This window comes from Tachysurus fulvidraco, chromosome 5, assembly GCF_022655615.1.
Source record: "Tachysurus fulvidraco isolate hzauxx_2018 chromosome 5, HZAU_PFXX_2.0, whole genome shotgun sequence".
Classification (NCBI taxonomy): domain Eukaryota; kingdom Metazoa; phylum Chordata; class Actinopteri; order Siluriformes; family Bagridae; genus Tachysurus; species Tachysurus fulvidraco.
Genome location: NC_062522.1, coordinates 32,677,137 through 32,697,261, shown reverse-complemented (window position 1 = coordinate 32,697,261; position 20,125 = coordinate 32,677,137). Strand labels below are relative to the sequence as shown.

The window sequence follows — 20,125 nt, the reverse complement described above, 5'->3', positions numbered from 1 at the left end:
ATTTCTGTCAGGACCACTTGTCACAAGGGAATTTATTAGCTGATATGCATACAGTTAGTGTTAGCGGTTTAATGGTTTGTTTCTGGGCAACGAATCCACACGCCCGTCCATGCACATGCATGGACAGAGCGGGGAGAGCAGCGACTAGAAAATAGAATAGACCCCCCGTATAAGAGAACCACTTATCATGCATAGTATTGATATATGGATAGATAGATAATTAAATACTTAGAGAGAGAGAGAGAGAGAAAGAGAGAGAGAGAGAGAGAGAGAGAGAGAGAGAGAGAGAGAGAGAGAGAGAGAGAGAGAGATAAAAGTATGTGGAGATTTATGACGTAAACTGGTACAGCGAACACGAGTTCCGGCATGGTGGAGTCGGGGTTGGAGGAGGGAGTTTAGATCGCAGCAACTGATTAACAGCTGATGCACACTTGACGACGTGGCCTGCCAGAACTAATGCAATGCTTGATCAATTTTAAATGTATGAAATAATCCTCCTCCAACATTAAATGTAATTATAAATTGATTAAGAAAAATTTTTTTTGCAAGTTTGCTTGTATGTATAAGGGTTAAATATATAAAGGACTTGTCAGGAAGTGGTTTATGTTATCCTAATGCTACACTATGAGCAGTCTGCTACAACCACTGTGCAGTTCCACATCTGTTCTTTCTCACTCAACAACCATCAATGTTTCTGAACTGGATGTTTACTTTCTTTCCACAGCTTTACAACCACACAAACACAGTGATAGATGATTTACTGGAAAATTAAAAACATTAAGTTAAGAAATTATTAGTAAGCCGTGTTTACATACCATGCATGGATCATGCTTTTTGGCTGTAGCGACTGATAAAGCACCACAACTAACGAACTGTTTAAAAAAAGAAACATGATTGTTTATCAAGTACAAGTGAAGGTTATCAGCTTGTATCACTGTTCAACTCTTAAAACTTCCTCTATTATCTAGAGTCATAACCAGAATTGTATTACAACAAACTGTATTGAAGTAAAGTTTAACTTTATAGTTTATTCTCTCTTTCTTACACAAACTAGCACATATTACTGAAGCATGGTGGCGGTAGCATATTGTTAAGTATTAACCCTGGCCTTTTATACACCTCAATATAAATACACCTGTTTGTAAGAAAGCAAACCTAAACAATGAGAATAATGAAATAATGTAAAAAATAATGAAAACAAAGAAAATACAGTATTAAAAGAAATCTGAGAGAAAGGAAAAGCATCTGTCATTTTTTGTACATCGTTTGGAGTAACAGTTGAAAAACATCATTTATTAAATGTGAAAAATAAATGAATACATAAAAAAAAATCCTCCAGACATAATTGAGTATTCAGAGAAATCAGAGAAGAAACCACGAGGCCGAGGTTACGTTATAGCACGATGCTACCAACACCGTGCTTCAGTATTACTGGCTGCTTGAATATAAATCTATAAATCTAATTTATGTCTGTGTTCCTCAGTAATGTGTTAACTTACGACCAGAGATCCCCACAAAGTGGTACCACTGATGGCCATGGGTGTTAGAATGAACGAGTTAAAAACAATACCGAACAAGAAAGTCAAGCTTCCGATCATGATGTGCACAGTCTGTGGAGAAAAAGAGCGAACGAGATTACAACCTGGAAAAATCTGAAATGTTTCTGCACACTGCTGCTCTATGAAGACGAGTGAAGATGGTATTTTACCCCCAGTGCTTTGGGCTCGCCTTTCAGAAAAGCTGAGCATCGGAAGAGCTGGGAATCAGCAGGAGCCGTTACAGGGGTCATGATGATGAGGCGTCGATATATTTTCTAGCCAGTAGAACAACACAATAAGTAATAAATATGTTTTGTAATAGTTTTTATTGACCATATATTCGTTGTAATATTCAATTCAATTCTTTTGTAAAGCACTTGTAACAATTCACATTGTCTCAAAGCAGCTTTATAGAAGTATAAAAAACAATAAATACATATATGTAAAGTTTTAAATTAAGTTACTGTATATCTCTAACATCCATCCGTAGTAACAGGAAATAAATTTGAATGTAATAAAAAGATCTTGAGATCCTAAGATTTCATCTGTTTTACTCCACAATGAAAAAAAAAGAGAAATAAAAAAAACCTTTCTTCTCTGTTTGGCTCCAAATGGCCGTGTTGTTATTTTAACTGGAAAATAAAAAAAAATTCTAAAATAAATTCTTATAAATTGTCTCTATTGAACTAGAGCAGTTGATCGCTCTCGGCCGTACTGTACGTCCTCTCACTAAAGCATCTCTTAACACAATAGAAGGAGTTTAGTTTGATCATCTAGAGTTTAGTTTGATCATCTAACATTAATCTGTGTTTTTTTTTACTGTAGGTGAAATAACTCTATGATATAAACAACAACAACAACAACAACAACATAACCATAGACACAAGTGTTTACCTGATGAAGGAAGGTCCTGGTTCTCTGCCGCTTGGCTGCGTTTGGCTTGTGAGCGAGTAGAAGTTTGTAGAATATTTCTTTACTTCCTAGACCATGTGTGTGAGGTCGACTGGGTGTGAACCAGGCTGAAACCCATCAGCACAAAAGCTGTGTGGTTAATAGATGTGAAAAAAATATAGTTATTAATTTATTTGAAATCCAGGACTTAAATTTTTACAAGTTAAAAGTTGATTATAATTTCATTAACCTGTTCAACTCTAGGCCTTTTTTTAGCCTCATGCTTGAAAATGACATGATTTAAATTGAGGCTCTTTTGCTTGCCACTTTCACTGCTAGTGCGAAGTTTCCGCATTTATTGCCTACGCAATTATTCTGTCTGTACATTTAGCTGCTTGCTGTTGAGATTTTGTTTTGTTTAGGTGGACATGGTCTCTGTAGTCTGAGTCTAGTCCCACGTCCCGGGGCGCTACACTTCTCATGTGATCAGGTGATGTGTGTAATGTTTATTAAACTACTTTCATTCATTTCATTGGGTACATTTATTTGGTTCTGCTATAAGTTTGTTTAGAGTTCCTCAGGTATTGAAACTACCCCAACAACCACAAGTTTCACATCCCTGCTTAAGATTGTGATGTAAGTAGGTCATGCTTTTAGAGTTTGTCAGGTATTGAAACTAGTTGTAAGACACAAAAAGTTTATTGTGTTCAACAACCCCTAAAGTTTCACAGCAGTTTAAGCTTGTGATGTGATTAGATGGTTGTTTGTGGTTTCCTGATGCTTCAGCATGAGCAGGCCGTGTGGAACAATGTGGTTCTCCGGCTTATGGTTTTTCTTATTTTAGAGCAATGCTTACAAACATACATCATAATGATATGAGTGAAAAAGACAAGACTTTATATTTTAATGCTGTTCAAATAATCCTCAGTGGCTTGATGTTTCTCTGAAGGCTCATTCCTTTATTGGGTTTATTTATTAATAAAACTGTATTTTGGGAGAAAGATCAAGCCTGATACATTACTCTTGAAGCTTGTGCTTTCTCACTGTACCTGCGTACGCATCCTTGTGAAGGAGCTGTTACTATGGAAACAGTAACAATTGCGTTAATATAACTCTGAACTTCATAGTAAATTAATGAACTCTTCGGACCAATCAGGATCCAGAATTGGACGGCATTGTGCTGTAGATGGGTATCGTGCAGATGTGTCTGAGGATCTCTGAGAAGATCATTAACAGTGAAGTGTGATGGTGTTATTACACAGTGGGACCACATGCAAAGTTTATTGTTAATCAGACAGGTTACAATCAGACACACTCACAGAATCGGACCATAGATACGAAACAAAATAATTAAAGACAAGACTTCTGGATTACTTTAGTAGCTCTGCAGTCATCGTTTTTCAGACTCAATGCTTCACAGCTAACTGTAATAGACGTGAGGTTCGGCGTGAAACAAACAGTACAGAACTACACCATGATTAAAATTCAAATGTTTTAGGATTTTATAGAAACAAATTGATTTGGAGTCTGTGGGTTGTACGCAGGATTGCACATTGGCGGTGGATTCATCGGCTGTGGATTGTACATTGGCGGTGGATTGTACATTGGCGGTGGATTGTACATTGGCGGTGGATTCGTTGGCTGTTGAATCATTGGCTGTTGAAACGTCAGCTGTTGAATGGTGGGTTGTGGATTCATCGGCTGTGGGATCAATGGTTGTGAATACTGTATCGGCTGTAACAGAAATATTTAATAAAGAAGTCATTGTAGATCAGGTTAAAAATACAGTTTTACTGTTTACTCAGGTTGACTTTAATAAACATTTATGGGTTAAGTTCAGGGTCTGTGACTTTAGCCCAAAAGTTGCTTCCATATTAAACCAGATAACGATCGCAGAGCTCTTTAAGATCACTCATGATGCTTTTGCTGTTCTCTCTGTCTGATGTCTTATGTAGAAAACATTCTGAAGGACAATCTGACCGAGCGCTCGTCCAATTTATAATTTCATGAATAAAAATTCCTGGTTATCTTCCATCTCTTCTGGTGTCCTCTGTGTAGGGAAAGCTATGTAATTTTCAAATACCATCTTAATAAGCACTTAAATGTGTAGTACGGTCTAATGAGAATAAAGTAAACTAGAGCACTTTTTTTAAACACACTAGAATGATTTTTTTTTTGCGTAACTTTATTGAAGAGCTGTTTTAAAAATAACATGCAGCAGTAACCAGAGTCAATGCGTTTAGCATCATTTGCATCTGCCGTGTGATTTATGATAACGTTTATTTTAAATGATGACAAGTGTTTTGTTTTGTTTTTCTTGATGCACATTTCCACAGATGGGTTTCAGTTTGGAGTTTCAGTTTTACTCTAGAAACCACACTCTGTTCCTATGTTCTAGGTCTAGTCTGTGTTTAGGGCCTCAGTCTGTGTGAACATGATAGAATAAAAATATCAGAAACAGACTCACTGTAGTTGTGGAGCAGCAGGTAGCTTTACAGGCGAAAGCAGAAGTGCAGATAGAAATGATGAGCTCGAGCACTTCGAAAACCAACAACACTCCATAGAGTCCATACCACTGACCCAAACAAACAGACAAACCATCAAATGAGTGAATAAATATAAAAAGTAAGCAGTTTTCTAACATGCAAATATATAATCTGTTTAATAATAATAGTTTTCTTCCATACTGTGACAGCTCTAAATATTAAAAGAAATATTCATGGTATGAAAATGACTCTGAACACTTAAAAATGTTGTAAAGAGGAAATTAATTATTTATATAATTATTATATATATATATATTTATATAAATTATTATTATGCATGTACTTATATTTATATAAATAAATATATTAATTCATTAGTTAATTTATTAATTGTACCTTAATACAAATAAGACAGCATATGCGAAGCTGGAAATGTAAGAGCTAATAATAAAAAGAAACATCATGTGATTTGGGGACAAGTAGAATGAGATACAAACCATTGATTGAACGCGCCACTGACATTCGTACATGTATGAGGAATACTGATGAGAGGAGTAGCCATAGGCACACGGATGAAAGTAGAAACGCCAAAACAACATGTCCACTGAGAGGAGAATGATCAAGATACCTGCCACCACAGCACTGAACACGTTCATTACCAACGAGGCTTTCACCTAAAGAGGAAACAGGAAACAGTATCGCTAACAGAATAGATACTTTCTCAATCTATACATGAAACTCTGCATCCTGATTGGTCTGATTAGAAGATGTTGAGTTGTTGTCTAGAGCTGCTCCGACACTGGTGCAGACGGTTTCTATTAATGCTTAAACCAGATCTTTTTATTTCTCTGGAAATTTTAATTTCAAATAAAACATGATTTTAAGTGAAATGTTTGTGCTTAGGTATGTTAATAATACGTAACGCAGCTCGTCAGAACATTTCACTGTTATGTTTAATCTGAAATTCAAATTGAACTGAAATCCACAAATTCACAATATCCTTTTTAAATTTATAAATTAATCCTTGTTCAACATTAAATGTAATTGTAAATCGATTAAAAGTTTGCTTGTATGTATAAGGGTTAAATATATAAAGGACTTGTCAGGAAGTGGTTTATTTTATCCTAACGCTACACCATGAGCAGTCTGCTACAACCACTGTGCAGTTCCACATCTGTTCTTTCTCACTCAACAACCATCAATGTTTCTGAACTGGATGTTTACTTTCTTTCCACAGCTTTACAACCACACAAACACAGTGATAGATGATTTACTGGAAAATTAAAAACATTAAGTAAAGAAATTATTAGTAAGCCGTGTTTACATACCACGCATGGATCATGCTTTTTGGCTGTAGCGACTGATAAAGCACCAGAGCTAACGAACTGTTTAAAAAAAGAAACATGATTATTTATCAAGTACAAGTGAACGTTATCAGCTTGTATCGCTGTTCAACTCTTAAAACTTCCTCTATTATCTAGAGTCATAACCATAATTGTATTACAACAAACTGTATTGAAGTAAAGTTTAACTTTATAGTTTATTCTCTCTTTCTTACACAAACTAGCACATATTACTGAAGCATGGTGGCGGTAGCATATTGTTAAGTATTAACCCTGGCCTATTATACACCTCAATATAAATACACCTGTTTTTTAAGGAACCCATAATTTGTTAGAAAGCAAACCTAAACAATGAGAATAACAAAATAAAATAAAAATAATTAAAACTAAGAAAATAAAGTATTAAAAGAAGTCTGAGAAAAGGAAAAACATCCATCAGTTTTTGTACATTTATTTTTAAATTTCAATGCTACCAACACCGTGCTTCAGTATTATGGGCTGCTTGAATATACATCTATGAATCTAATTCACTTCTGTGTTCCTCAGTAATGTGTTAACTTACGACCAGAGATCCCCACAAAGCTATACCAGTGATGACCATTGGTGTTGGAATGAGAGAGGTTAAAACAATACCGAACAAGAAAGTCAAGCTTCCGATCATGATCTGCACAGTCTGTGGAGAAAAAAAGCGAACGAGATTAAAACCTGGAACAATCTGAAATATTTCTGCACACTGCTGCTCTATGAAGACGTGTGAAGATGGTATTTTACCCCCAGTGCTTTGGGCTCGCCTTTCAGAAAAGCTGAGCATTGGAAGAGCTGGGAATCAGCAGGAGCCGTTACAGGGGTCATGATGATGAGGCGTCGATATATTTTCTAGCCAGTAGAACAACACAATAAGTAATAAATATGTTTTGTAATAGTTTTTATTGACCATATATTCGTTGTAATATTCAATTCAATTCTTTTGTAAAGCACTTGTAACAACTCACATTGTCTCAAAGCAGCTTTATAGAAGTATAAAAAACAATAAATACATATATGTAAAGTTTTAAATTAAGTTACTGTATATCTCTAACACCCATCCGTAGTAACAGGAAATAAATTTGAATGTAATAAAAAGATCTTGAGATCCTAAGATTTCATCTGTTTTACTCCACAATGAAAAAAAAAGAGAAATAAAAAAAACCTTTCTTCTCTGTTTGGCTCCAAATGGCCGTGTTGTTATTTTAACTGGAAAATAAAAAAAAATTCTAAAATAAATTCTTATAAATTGTCTCTATTGAACTAGAGCAGTTGATCGCTCTCGGCCGTACTGTACGTCCTCTCACTAAAGCATCTCTTAACACAATAGAAGGAGTTTAGTTTGATCATCTAGAGTTTAGTTTGATCATCTAACATTAATCTGTGTTTTTTTTTACTGTAGGTGAAATAACTCTATGATATAAACAACAACAACAACAACAACAACAACATAACCATAGACACAAGTGTTTACCTGATGAAGGAAGGTCCTGGTTCTCTGCCACTTGGCTGCGTTTGGCTTGTGAGCGAGTAGAAGTTTGTAGAATATTTCTTTACTTCCTAGACCATGTGTGTGAGGTTGACTGGGTGTGAACCAGGCTGAAACCCATCAGCACAAAATCTGTGTGGTTAATAGATGTGAACAAATATAGTTATTACTTTATTTGAAATCCAGGACATACATTGGGGGCACGGTGGCTTAGTGGTTAGCACGTTTGCCTCACACCTCCAGGGTCGAGGTTCGATTCCCGCCTCCGCCTTGTGTGGGTGGAGTTTGCATGTTCTCCCCGTGCCTCGGGGGTTTCCGCCGGGTACTCCGGTTTCCTCCCCCGGTCCAAAGACATGCATGGTAGGTTGATTGGCATCTCTGGAAAAATTGACCATAGTGTGTGAGTGTATGAGTGAGTGTGTGTGTGCCCTGTGATGGGTTGGCACTTCCGTCCAGGGTGTATCCTGCCTCGATGCCCGATGATGCCTGAGATAGGCACAGGCTCCCCGTGACCCGAGAAGTTCGGATAAGCGGTAGAAAATGAGTGAGAGGGAGGACTTACATTTCTACAAGTTAAGAGTTATAATTTCGATAAACTGTTCAACTCTAGGCCTATTTTTTAGCCTTATGCTTGAAAATGACATGATTCAAAATGAGAGTCAGTTGTTTGTCACTTTCATTGCATGTGTAATGTTTCCGCATTTATTGCCGACGCACTTATTCTGTCTGTACATTTAGCTGCTTGCTGTTGAGATTTTGTTTTGTTTAGGTGGACATGGTCTCTGTAGTCTGAGTCCAGTCCCACGTCCCGGGGCGCTACACTTCTCATGTGATCAGGTGATGTGTGTAATGTTTATTAAACTACTTTCATTCATTTCATTGGGTACATTTATTTGGTTCTGCTATAAGTTTGTTTAGAGTTCGTCAGGTATTGAAACTACCCCAACAACCCCTAAAGTTTCACATCCCTGCTTAAGATTGTGATGTAAGTAGGTCATGCTTTTAGAGTTTGTCAGGTATTGAAACTAGTTGTAAGACACAAAAAGTTTATTGTGTTCAACAACCCCTAAAGTTTCACAGCAGTTTAAGCTTGTGATGTGATTAGATGGTTGTTTGTGGTTTCCTGATGCTTCAGCATGAGCAGGCCATGTGGAACAATGTGGTTCTCCGGCTTATGGTTTTTCTTATTTTAGAGCAATGCTTACAAACATACATCATAATGATATGAGTGAAAAAGACAAGACTTTATATTTTAATGCTGTTCAAATAATCCTCAGTGGCTTGATGTTTCTCTGAAGGCTCATTCCTTTATTGGGTTTATTTATTAATAAAACTGTATTTTGGGAGAAAGATCAAGCCTGATACATTACTCTTGAAGCTTGTGCTTTCTCACTGTACCTGCGTACGCATCCTTGTGAAGGAGCTGTTACTATGGAAACAGTAACAATTGCGTTAATATAACTCTGAACTTCATAGTAAATTAATGAACTCTTCGGACCAATCAGGATCCAGAATTGGACGGCATTGTGCTGTAGATGGGTATCGTGCAGATGTGTCTGAGGATCTCTGAGAAGATCATTAACAGTGAAGTGTGATGGTGTTATTACACAGTGGGACCACATGCAAAGTTTATTGTTAATCAGACAGGTTACAATCAGACACACTCACAGAATCGGACCATAGATACGAAACAAAATAATTAAAGACGAGATGCTAGATTATTTTAGTAGCTCTGCAGTCATCGTTTTTCAGACTCAATGCTTCACAGCTAACTGTAATAGACGTGAGGTTCGGCATGAAGCATAAACAGTACAGAACTACACCATGATTAAAATTCAAATGTTTTAGCATTTTATAGAAACAAATTGACTTGGAGTCTGTGGGTTGTACGCAGGATTGCACATTGGCGGTGGATTCATCAGCTGTGGATTGTACATTGGCGGTGGATTGTACATTGGCGGTGGATTGTACATTGGCGGTGGATTCATTGGCTGTTGAATCATTGGCTGTTGAAACGTCAGCTGTTGTATGGTGGGTTGTGGATTCATCGGCTGTGGGATCAATGGTTGTGAATACTGTATCGGCTGTAACAGAAATATTTAATAAAGAAGTCATTGTAGATCAGGTTAAAAATACAGTTTTACTGTTTACTCAGGTTGACTTTAATAAACATTTATGGGTTAAGTTCAGGGTCTGTGACTTTAGCCCAAAAGTTGCTTCCATATTAAACCAGATAACGATCGCAGAGCTCTTTAAGATCACTCATGATGCTTTTGCTGTTCTCTCTGTGTGATGTCTTATGTAGAAAACATTCTGAAGGACAATCTGACCGAGCGCTCGTCCAATTTATAATTTCATGAATAAAAATTCCTGGTTATCTTCCATCTCTTCTGGTGTCCTCTGTGTAGGGAAAGCAAACTTTATTTAAAGCTTAAAGAGACATTTCAGAAACAACACACTGTAATCAGCCCCTAGCTCTCAGACACGGGTGCTGGACGTCAATCCAGCTCCTAACTCAAGCTGAAAAAAGTAAAAAAAATGCATTCAAAAGTTCAGGTCTGTAACTCACTCACCCCCAAGTCTGTAACTCACTCATCCCCAGGTCTGTAACTCACACACCCCCAGGTCTGTAACTCACTCACCCCCAGGTCTGTAACTCACTCACCCCCAGGTCTGTAACTCACACACCCCCAGGTCTGTAACTCACTCACCCTCAGGTCTGTAACTCACTCACCCCCAGGTCTGTAACTCACTCACCCCCAGGTCTGTAACTCACTCACCCCCAGGTCTGTAACTCACTCACCCCAAGGTCTGTAACTCACTCATCCCCAGGTCTGTAACTCACTCACCCCCAGGTCTGTAACTCACTCACCCCAAGGTCTGTAACTCACTCGTCGCCAGGACTGTAACTCACTCACCCCAAGGTCTGTAACTCACTCACCCCCAGGTCTGTAACTCACTCACCCTCAGGTCTGTAACTCACTCGTCCCCAGGTCTGTAACTCACTCACCCCCAGGTCTGTAACTCACTCACCCCCAGGTCTGTAACTCACTCACCCTCAGGTCTGTAACTCACTCACCCCCAGGTCTGTAACTCACTCACCCCCAGGTCTGTAACTCACTCACCCCCAGGTCTGTAACTCACTCACCCCAAGGTCTGTAACTCACTCGTCGCCAGGGCTGTAACTCACTCACCCCAAGGTCTGTAACTCACTCACCCCCAGGTCTGTAACTCACTCACCCCAAGGTCTGTAACTCACTCACCCCAAGGTCTGTAACTCACTCACCCCCAGGTCTGTAACTCACTCGTCCCCAGGTCTGTAACTCACTCGTCGCCAGGGCTGTAACTCACTCGCCCCCAGGTCTGTAACTCGCCCACCCCCAGGTCTGTAACTCACTCACCCCAAGCTCTGTAACTCACTCACCCCCAGGTCTGTAACTCACTCGTCCCCAGGTCTGTAACTCACTCGTCGCCAGGGCTGTAACTCACTCGCCCCCAGGTCTGTAACTCGCCCACCCCCAGGTCTGTAACTCACTCACCCCAAGGTCTGTAACTCACTCACCCCCAGGTCTGTAACTCACTCGTCCCCAGGTCTGTAACTCACTCGTCGCCAGGGCTGTAACTCACTCGCCCCCAGGTCTGTAACTCGCCCGCCCCCAGGTCTGTAACTCACTCATCCCCAGGTCTGTAACTCACTCGTCCCCAGGTCTGTAACTCGCCCGCCCCCAGGTCTGTAACTCACTCACCCCAAGGTCTGTAACTCACTCACCCCCAGGTCTGTTACTCACTCACCCCCAGGTCTGTAACTCACTCACCCCCAGGTCTGTAACTCACACACCCCCAGGTCTGTAACTCACTCACCCCAAGGTCTGTAACTCACACACCCCCAGGTCTGTAACTCACACACCCCCAGGTCTGTAACTCACTCACCCCCAGGTCTGTAACTCACTCACCCCAAGGTCTGTAACTCACTCACCCCCAGGTCTGTAACTCACTCACCCCCAGGTCTGTAACTCACTCACCCCAAGGTCTGTAACTCACACACCCCCAGGTCTGTAACTCACTCACCCCAAGGTCTGTAACTCACTCACCCCCAGGTCTGTAACTCACTCACCCCCAGGTCTGTAACTCACTCACCCCCAGGTCTGTAACTCACTCACCCCCAGGTCTGTAACTCACTCACCGCAGGTCTGTAATGCTCAGGTATTGTCTGAATAATGATGAAGTCTGTAGTCTCTTCACTTCTACGTATCTGAGGTCGATGTGCGTAGTTTCAGGATTAAATAATACAGAACCATGCTCTGTGTTTGATGAAAAAGATAATAAATGTAAAGAGATTTTAAATGTCACTCACTGTAGCTGCAGTGCAGCCGGCGGCTTTATAGGTGGAGATAGAAATGCTGAACTCAAGCACAGAGACAACCAACAGCGTGCCATAGATCCACTGGCAATGGCACAAAAAATCCACACAGTCAGTAAACAGTTAATACACTAACAAATAAATAAATAATTTGGCTCATTACAGAAGAGAAGCTCTAGTGTGAAAGTGTTTCACATCCTTTTCTATTTCAGTACAATTAATTATACAAAATGACACCAGGAGTGAAAAGTAGAGTCTTTTAAATACTACGGTTTAGTGTACAATCAAACTTCCATGGACTCAACAAGTCATTTAAATACGTACATCTGCATCCGTTCATTCATCCATTCATTTTCTACCGCTTATCCGAACTACCTCGGGTCACGGGGAGCCTGTGTCTATCTCGGGCGTCATCGGGCATCGAGGCAGGATACACCCTGGACGGAGTGCCAACCCATCGCAGGGCACACACACACTCTTATTCACACACAAACTCACACACTACGGACAATTTTCCAGAGATGCCAATCAACCTACCATGCATGTCTTTGGACCGGGGGAGGAAACCGGAGTACCCGGAGGAAACCCCCGAGGCACGGGGAGAACATGCAAACTCCACACACACAAGGCGGAAGTGGGAATCGAACCCCCAACCCTGGAGGTGTGAGGCAAACGTGCTAACCACTAAGCCCCGTGCCCCCCCATCTGCATTCAGTCAGTGGGTAAATAAATGAATAAATCATTTAGTGAACAAACAAACAAACACAAAAATCTCAACACTCACAAAACAATTACATCCATGGGAAAAAAAATCTAAAAAAAAAAAATTTTGATTCTCTAAACATTAAAAAGATACGAACCGGATGGTCATTCTGAATCTCCCTGAAAATTGAGAAGAAGGTGATGATGATGATGATGATGATGGTTGCAGCCACAGAACTCAACACATTCATTATCACCATGGCTTTCCACTAATGAGAGAGGAAACAGTGGCATTACTGTAAATCCTGGATGTTCTCTTCATGAATGAGAAAAAAAAACTGATAAATAAAAAGAAATGAACAGAAAGTTGTCTTCATACCACAGCGGAGGAGTTCGGGTGGTTCTCTGCAGCAACCGACAGAGCTCCAGACACCATGAACTGTTAAAATAAAGCGACTCATGATGTTTATCAGATGTTAAGAATAAAAAACAGGGATGTATAGTTAGTTACATAACTATTGACACCCCTTTGAAAATTTCTATTGTGGAACTTTAGCTACTGAAGCATGATGGTGGTGCTAGCATCATACCGGCCTCTGGATTGCTATCATTAGAAGTCATGTTTATTTTCAGCAACCAATGTGCCATGTGTCTTTATTGTAATAACATCTGTGTGTTGGTAAGATTTTTGCCTGTGAATGTGTAGAGTAATACGGCACAACAGCATGTAGCAGCCGTGAGGTCAGTGGTAAGACCACCGTGCTTCACGATAACAGGCAACTTCCTGCAGTATCATCACATATAATACATGAAGTTATTTCTGTCGTTGAAAAGTTCAAACGGGGTAAATACTAATGCAAGGCACTTACAGTGCAGCCCGAAAAGGACGTACAATAAGTGATAAGAAAATACAGATACTGCTGGTCAGAACGTCACCCAGGGAAAAGTATAAATATAAACAGAACAAGAGAGTCGTGATCCCAATCATGATCTGAACAGTCTGTGGAGGAAAAAAAGAGAGAAACGGATTAAAGGGAAACATTTTTAAATGGTAATTAGTCACTTCTGGTTAAAGCGTTTTACCCCCAGTGCTTTGGGCTCGCCTTTCGGATATGCTGTCCGTCGGGAGACCTGGGGATTGTCCGGAGCTGTTACAGGGGTCATGATGACGAGAAGTCGGCTCTCACGCTAAGATCAGACGTGTTAACGTTACAGACGATAAATCAGATTAATCAGTGAAATATCCATCAAACACGTACTGATTTCTTATAGAAATAAACCAGGGAGCCTGTCACGGGGAGCCTGTGCCTATCCCAGGCGTCATCGGCATCGAGAGGATTAGAATTATTTTTATTTTATATATATATATATATATATATATATATATATATATATATATATATATATAGAGAGAGAGAGAGAGAGATACTTGTTTGACCCAATAGATGTGATTAAAACATTGGTCTACCAATCAGAAGGTCTTGAGCTCAGATTCCTGCTCAGTTTTATAAAAAGAGATGAATGTAAGACTGTAAGACAAAAATGCCATCACTTTATATCCCGCTGGTTATCTAACTGACATTCTGACTCCTACATTCCCTTTAAAGGAATGTATTCGTATCCGTCTTTCATTTCGATTCTTCTTCATCCTTTGAGCTTATTCATATTTTATTCAAAAAGTTCAGCTCACTAACACTCTACTGATGCAGTCTAGCTCAATTAGTAGTGTTAATGCTGTGTCTGATCTAATGCCCTGAGTGTGTAAGGAGAAACTGTGTGTCTGATCTAATGCCCTGAGTGTGTAAGGAGAAACTGTGTGTCTGATCTAATGCCCTGAGTGTGTAAGGAGAAACTGTGTGTCTGATCTAATGCCCTGAGTGTGTAAGGAGAAACTGTGTGTCTGATCTAATGCCCTGAGTGTGTAAGGAGAAACTGTGTGTCTGATCTAATGCCCTGAGTGTGTAAGGAGAAATTGTGTGTCTGATCTAACGCCCTGAGTGTGTAAGGAGAAACTGTGTGTCTGATCTAATGCCCTGAGTGTGTAAGGAGAAACTGTGTGTCTGATCTAACGCCCTGAGTGTGTAAGGAGAAACTGTGTGTCTGATCTAACGCCCTGAGTGTGTAAGCAGAAACTGTGTGTCTGATCTAACTCCCTGAGTGTGTAAGCAGAAACTGTGTGTCTGATCTTACGCCCTGAGTGTGTAAGCAGAAACTGTGTGTCTGATCTAACGCCCTGAGTGTGTAAGCAGAAACTGTGTGTCTGATCTAACTCCCTGAGTGTGTAAGCAGAAACTGTGTGTCTGATCTAACGCCCTGAGTGTGTAAGCAGAAACTGTGTGTCTGATCACACAGTAAATCAGAAATGAAGATCATTTACCTGAGAGTGAAATAATGAGCTTGTAGTCTCGGGCTTGGTTTGTGCTGCTTTGCTGCATTGTGTTAGAGAAAGCTCCTGTTTAAAAGTGTGTGTGTGTGTGTGTGTGTGTGTGTGTGTGTGTGTGTGTGTGTGTGTGTGTGTGTGTGTGTGTGTGTGTGTGTGTGTGAGTGTGGATAACTGACCTAATTGAGGTTATATATCGTGTCTTTTTCTGTGACCATCAACAGTGTTAACATTTTTACTGCAGGACTGAAAGGTGATGCTGAAAATGTGGCTCCTCAGTTGGAAAGCCATGAATTTCTGTACATAATCTGAGTCGTTAATTTGAGTACAATTTTTGTACATTACATTAGAGTTTACAATAACACAAAAGATAGAATTACTGTATTTAATTCTATCTTTTGTGTTATTTTAAATTCTAACATTGTACACAGGCCAACAGTCAGGAAGCGGTTAGTGCTTTCTGGATGCTACAGCATGAACAGGACCTGTGTGTACAAAGAGCATCATTTCAACACATACTGTATCGTCAGGGTCCAAGAACCTTCATCCTGCACAATGTCGCCCCCTAGTGGTCAGATCATTATGTTACATACAACTATAAATTCATACATGGGAAATATTTTCTGAGTGTTTAGTAATTCTTCTGCTACTCTTTTGTTTCATGCTCTGTTTTAATTACTAGTGGTGTTATTGGTTATTTCTCTCTCTCTTTTTCTCTCCCCTCCCTCCCTCCCTCTTGCGCTCTCTCTCTCTCTCTCTCTCTCTCTCTCTCTCTCTCTCTCTCTCTCTCTCTCTCTCACTCCCTCTCCCTCTCTCTCTTCCCCTCCCTCCCTATTGCTCTCTCTCTCTCTCTCTCTCTCTCTCTCTCTCCCTCTCTCTCTCTCTCCCCCCTTTCCTCTTGCTCTCTCTCCCTCCCTCCCTCTCTCTCTCCCTCTCCTCCTCTCTCTCTCTCTTCCCTCCTCCTCTCTCTCTTGCTCTCTCCTCTCTCTCCCCTCTCTCTCCTCTATCCTACTCGCCTCTCTTTCTCTCTCCTCGCCTCTCTCTCTCTTTCTCTCTCTCTCTCTCTTCCCCCCTCCCTCTTTCTCTCTCACTCGCTCTCCCCCCTCTCTCCCTCTCCCTTACTCTCTCTCCCCCTTTCTCCTCACTCTCTCTATCTCTCTCCCTCCCTCCCTCCCTCCCTCCCTCTGTTTTCTTTCCCTAACACCCTAAACCCCCCCCCCTCAGCACCCTGAAGTCTTTCCCTAACGTCCTAAAACCCTAAATGTTAAATGTTCTCTCTGATGCGGATCATAAACTTTTGCAGTCGACAAGATGGATATAAATACAGACAATATAAATTAGGATATACATTAAAGGCCTTAGTCATTTATCCAGTCTGTTTATGTGCTACAATGCATTAATTAATATACACTTGTAATTTATCATTTCTATGCTACTGATCTCCTTTAAACTGTAAAACAATGAATTTTTAAAGCCTCTGTTGTCAGAAAAACAAAGGTGTCTTCACATAAAAACCCAGACTGAAACACGGGGAGAGTTTAAACACGATTTATTAAATAAAACACACAAAAAAACAACCAGAAAACACTGTGTGTGTGTGTGTGTGTGTGTGTGTGTGTGTGTGTGTGTGTGTGTGTGTGTGTGTGTGTGTGTGTGAGTGTGTGTGTGGATAACTGACCTAATTGAGGTTATATATCGTGTCTTTTTCTGTGACCATCAACAGTGTTAACATTTTTACTGCAGGACTGAAAGGTGATGCTAAAAATGTGGCTCCTCAGTTGGAAAGCCATGAATTTCTGTACATAATCTGAGTGTGTGTGTTACCTGAAAAAAGGTTAGCAGAGACGGGAAGATATAAAGACAAGGGTTCGACAGACACGTGAACACAATATTGTAATATTATCTTCTTATTTGAGATGCCACTGTTTTACCGTGAGAAACATTTTCTGTGTGTAAGGGACAGTTTTTTTACATCGTACCCAAGAAACAGGATGTGGTTTGTGGTACAAAATGACATAGCTTTACCATGAAGGAGAAAGATCATAATGTTCTCTTTTTAACCCTTTACTAACGTCCCTCTGTGTCCGGAGGTGTTCACTTTATTTAAACAAATGCAGGAGAAGACAATAGGAGAAGGAAAAAGTCTGAAGCGTGATATCTGGATTTTTTAACTTGCCGAAGAAGCAGTTATGTGTAAATGACTCATTATACCCGATCCTTTAACGCACGTATTGCGGGCCGTCAGCCAGTCTGTGTGTTTCCATGGCAACACAAACCGTTGGCCATTATTTTGTCTGAGATGTATTTTTATTTTAATTGTTTTATTTATCCAGGAATCTCCCGGCGTGATACAAGATCTCATCCTGGTTCAAGCACCAACAGGTTCATACAGAAGAACAATTCGAAACAAATTCAAAACAGAAAATCAACACAGGAGACAAAAAACAGAAGAAAACAGAAGACAAGGTCAAGAGTGATGTGAAAATTCCTTGAGGGCAGTTTTTGTGTTAAAGGAATGAAGTGTTGGAGTGTTGCACAATGACAAATTGCACAAAGAGAGTTGTGTTGAAATAATGTTGTTATTTGTGTAGACTTTGTGGCAATGCTGACTGCATCGTGTAAAGAACCAGCAAAACCACTTCCTGTGAGCTGTCCTACATACAGTGGGGCAAAAAAGTATTTAGCCAGCCACCAATCGTGCAAGTTCTCCCACTTAAAGAGATCAGAGAGGCCTGTAATTTTCATCATAGGTACACTTCAACTACAAGAGACAGAATGGGGGAAAGAATCCAGGAAATCACATTGTAGGATTTTTAATGAATTAATTGGTATTTGGTCACCTACAAAAAAGCAAGATTTCTGGCTCTCACAGACCTGTAACTTATTCTTTAAGAGGATCCTCTGTCCTCCACTCCTTACCTGTATTAATGGAACCTGTTTTAACTCATTATCAGTATAAAAGTCTCCTGTCCTTGGGTTCCAACATTCACGGAAATACGTGGAAGGAATGCTAGAGAAACCTACATACATGCTCTGTGAATGCTAGACATAATTTGATATAATTCAAGGTAATTCATAGGATCCATTATTCAAAATCAAAACTTCATTAAATATATCCTACGTAGACGTCACTTTGTTCCATTCTTTATGGTCAGGCTCCAAAATCCAGCCATTTTGGAAAGTTATATTAACATTTCTTTCTGAAGCAGACTCTATCAGTCTGGAGCCTGAACCCAGCATTGGTATATTAGGAGCAAATCATGCTTTTTGCAATAGATATCAAACACAATCCGTTATGTTCTCAATGATGTTAGCAAAAAAATCTTATTCTACAGTTGTGGAAAGCAGAAACTGTCCCAACCACTGAACTATGGACCAGAGAACTGGGCAATATGTTGCATTCGGAAGAATTGAGATACTCATTAAATGAGAAATTATCCATTTTTAAGAAGATTTGGAATCCAATTAAATTATTCTTACAGGAGGACTGAAGTTGCATTTATATGTATGCTTTATTTCCTATTCTATACCATCCAGGACTGTGTTTGTAATGTGTCTGTCTGTGTTTTCCCCTTGTTTCTGTCTGCCGTCTCTCCCTGATGTTAATTGTTTTGCTCCGCCCACTCATTGCTCACCATGGACACTAATTACATTCCATCTCTACCCCAGGTGTCTTGTCTTTGTCTCTAATCGTCTCTGCTTTGTTATTGGCTCCTGTCCACTATATCTACTCTGTCTGTTCACTTCCCCGGTGTTGGTCGTTGTAGGTGTTTGGTTCATGTTGTTCTCTGTTCCTGTTCCGTGTCCTGATCTGTTTTGCCTGCCTGTATGTTTGTTTCTTGTTTTTGTCCAGTAAAGTCCTATCTGCATTTGGATCCTCTCTTGCCTTTTGTTTCACCGTGTCACATCGTGACAGTGTTGCTGTCCAACAATTTTTATTTCTTTTTATTTATTTACTTATTTGTTTTTGCTGCTTCTCCAATACAGTATGCTTTGGTTGATAGAACATTTAAAAGAAGCCTTCTATGTTTAATCTAACAGTGAAGGGTTGGGGTGGGGGGTGTTTAGTTATAGATATGCAAGCATATGTATAATGGTTCTATTAGAAAATTCCTGTTCTGTGCATTTTCTGTCTTTGAAACCATTGTGTAGATATTTTTCTTCAAGAAATAAAATAAAATAAATAAATAAAAAAGACACCACAAACAGTCAAACTTCATGTAGAACATCACTGATCTAGAGGAGATCTGCATGGTGGAATGGGCCAAACTACCAGCAACAGTGTGTAAAAACCTTGTGGAGACTTACAGAAAATGTTTGACCTCTGTCATTGCCAACAAAGGGTTTATAAAAAAGTATTGAGATGAACTTTTGTTATTGACCAAATACTTGTTTTCCACCATAATTTGCAAATAAATTCTTTAAAAATCATTCATTCATTTTCTACCGCTTATTCGAACTTCTCGGAACTTCTAAAAAATAGGCCTAGAGTTGAACAGTTTATCGAAATTATAACTCTTAACTTGTAGAAATGTAAGTCCTCACTCTCACTCATTTTCTACCGCTTATCTGAACTTCTCGGGTCACGGGGAGCCTGTGCCTATCTCAGGTGTCATCGGGCATCGAGGCAGGATACACCCTGGACGGAGTGCCAACCCATCACAGGGCACACACACACTCTCATTCACTCACACACACACACACACACACACACACACACACTACGGACAATTTTCCAGAGATGCCAATCAACCTACCATGCATGTCTTTGGACCGGGGGAGGAAACCGGAGTACCCGGAGGAAACCCCCGAGGCACGGGGAGAACATGCAAACTCCACACACACAAGGTGGAGGTGGGAATCGAACCCCCAACCCTGGAGGTGTGAGGCAAACATGCTAAGCCATCGTGCC

General features: G+C 40.0%; 2 protein-coding genes and 3 long non-coding RNA genes across 6 annotated transcripts in view; all 5 read right to left on the bottom strand.

Annotated features, from left to right (window-relative positions):
* Positions 1–20,125, bottom strand: part of LOC113663648 (alpha-1,6-mannosylglycoprotein 6-beta-N-acetylglucosaminyltransferase B-like) — a 121,639-nt gene that overhangs the window by 21,814 nt on the left and 79,700 nt on the right. The gene's annotated exons all lie outside the window — the stretch shown is intronic.
* LOC113638722 lies at positions 526–2,614 on the bottom strand. The gene is made up of 4 exons (XR_007140686.1): positions 2,433–2,614; positions 1,709–1,813; positions 1,500–1,610; positions 526–872 (listed from the first exon to the last, which is right to left on the bottom strand). It is a non-coding gene; the product is annotated as an uncharacterized LOC113638722 (long non-coding RNA).
* On the bottom strand, positions 3,676–7,942 carry LOC125138485 (membrane-spanning 4-domains subfamily A member 4A-like). The gene is made up of 7 exons (XM_047814338.1): positions 7,757–7,942; positions 7,030–7,134; positions 6,821–6,931; positions 6,244–6,300; positions 5,413–5,589; positions 4,897–5,004; positions 3,676–4,163 (listed from the first exon to the last, which is right to left on the bottom strand). Exons 2-7 carry the CDS (start codon positions 7,108–7,110, stop codon positions 3,924–3,926), a joined length of 774 nt encoding a protein of 257 aa, XP_047670294.1. The 5' UTR covers positions 7,111–7,134; positions 7,757–7,942; the 3' UTR covers positions 3,676–3,923.
* On the bottom strand, positions 9,367–12,357 carry LOC113638726. Its single transcript, XR_003439660.2, has 2 exons — positions 12,126–12,357; positions 9,367–9,855 (listed from the first exon to the last, which is right to left on the bottom strand). It is a non-coding gene; the product is annotated as an uncharacterized LOC113638726 (long non-coding RNA).
* On the bottom strand, positions 12,992–15,278 carry LOC125141301. Its single transcript, XR_007140687.1, has 4 exons — positions 15,211–15,278; positions 13,917–14,021; positions 13,213–13,833; positions 12,992–13,102 (listed from the first exon to the last, which is right to left on the bottom strand). It is a non-coding gene; the product is annotated as an uncharacterized LOC125141301 (long non-coding RNA).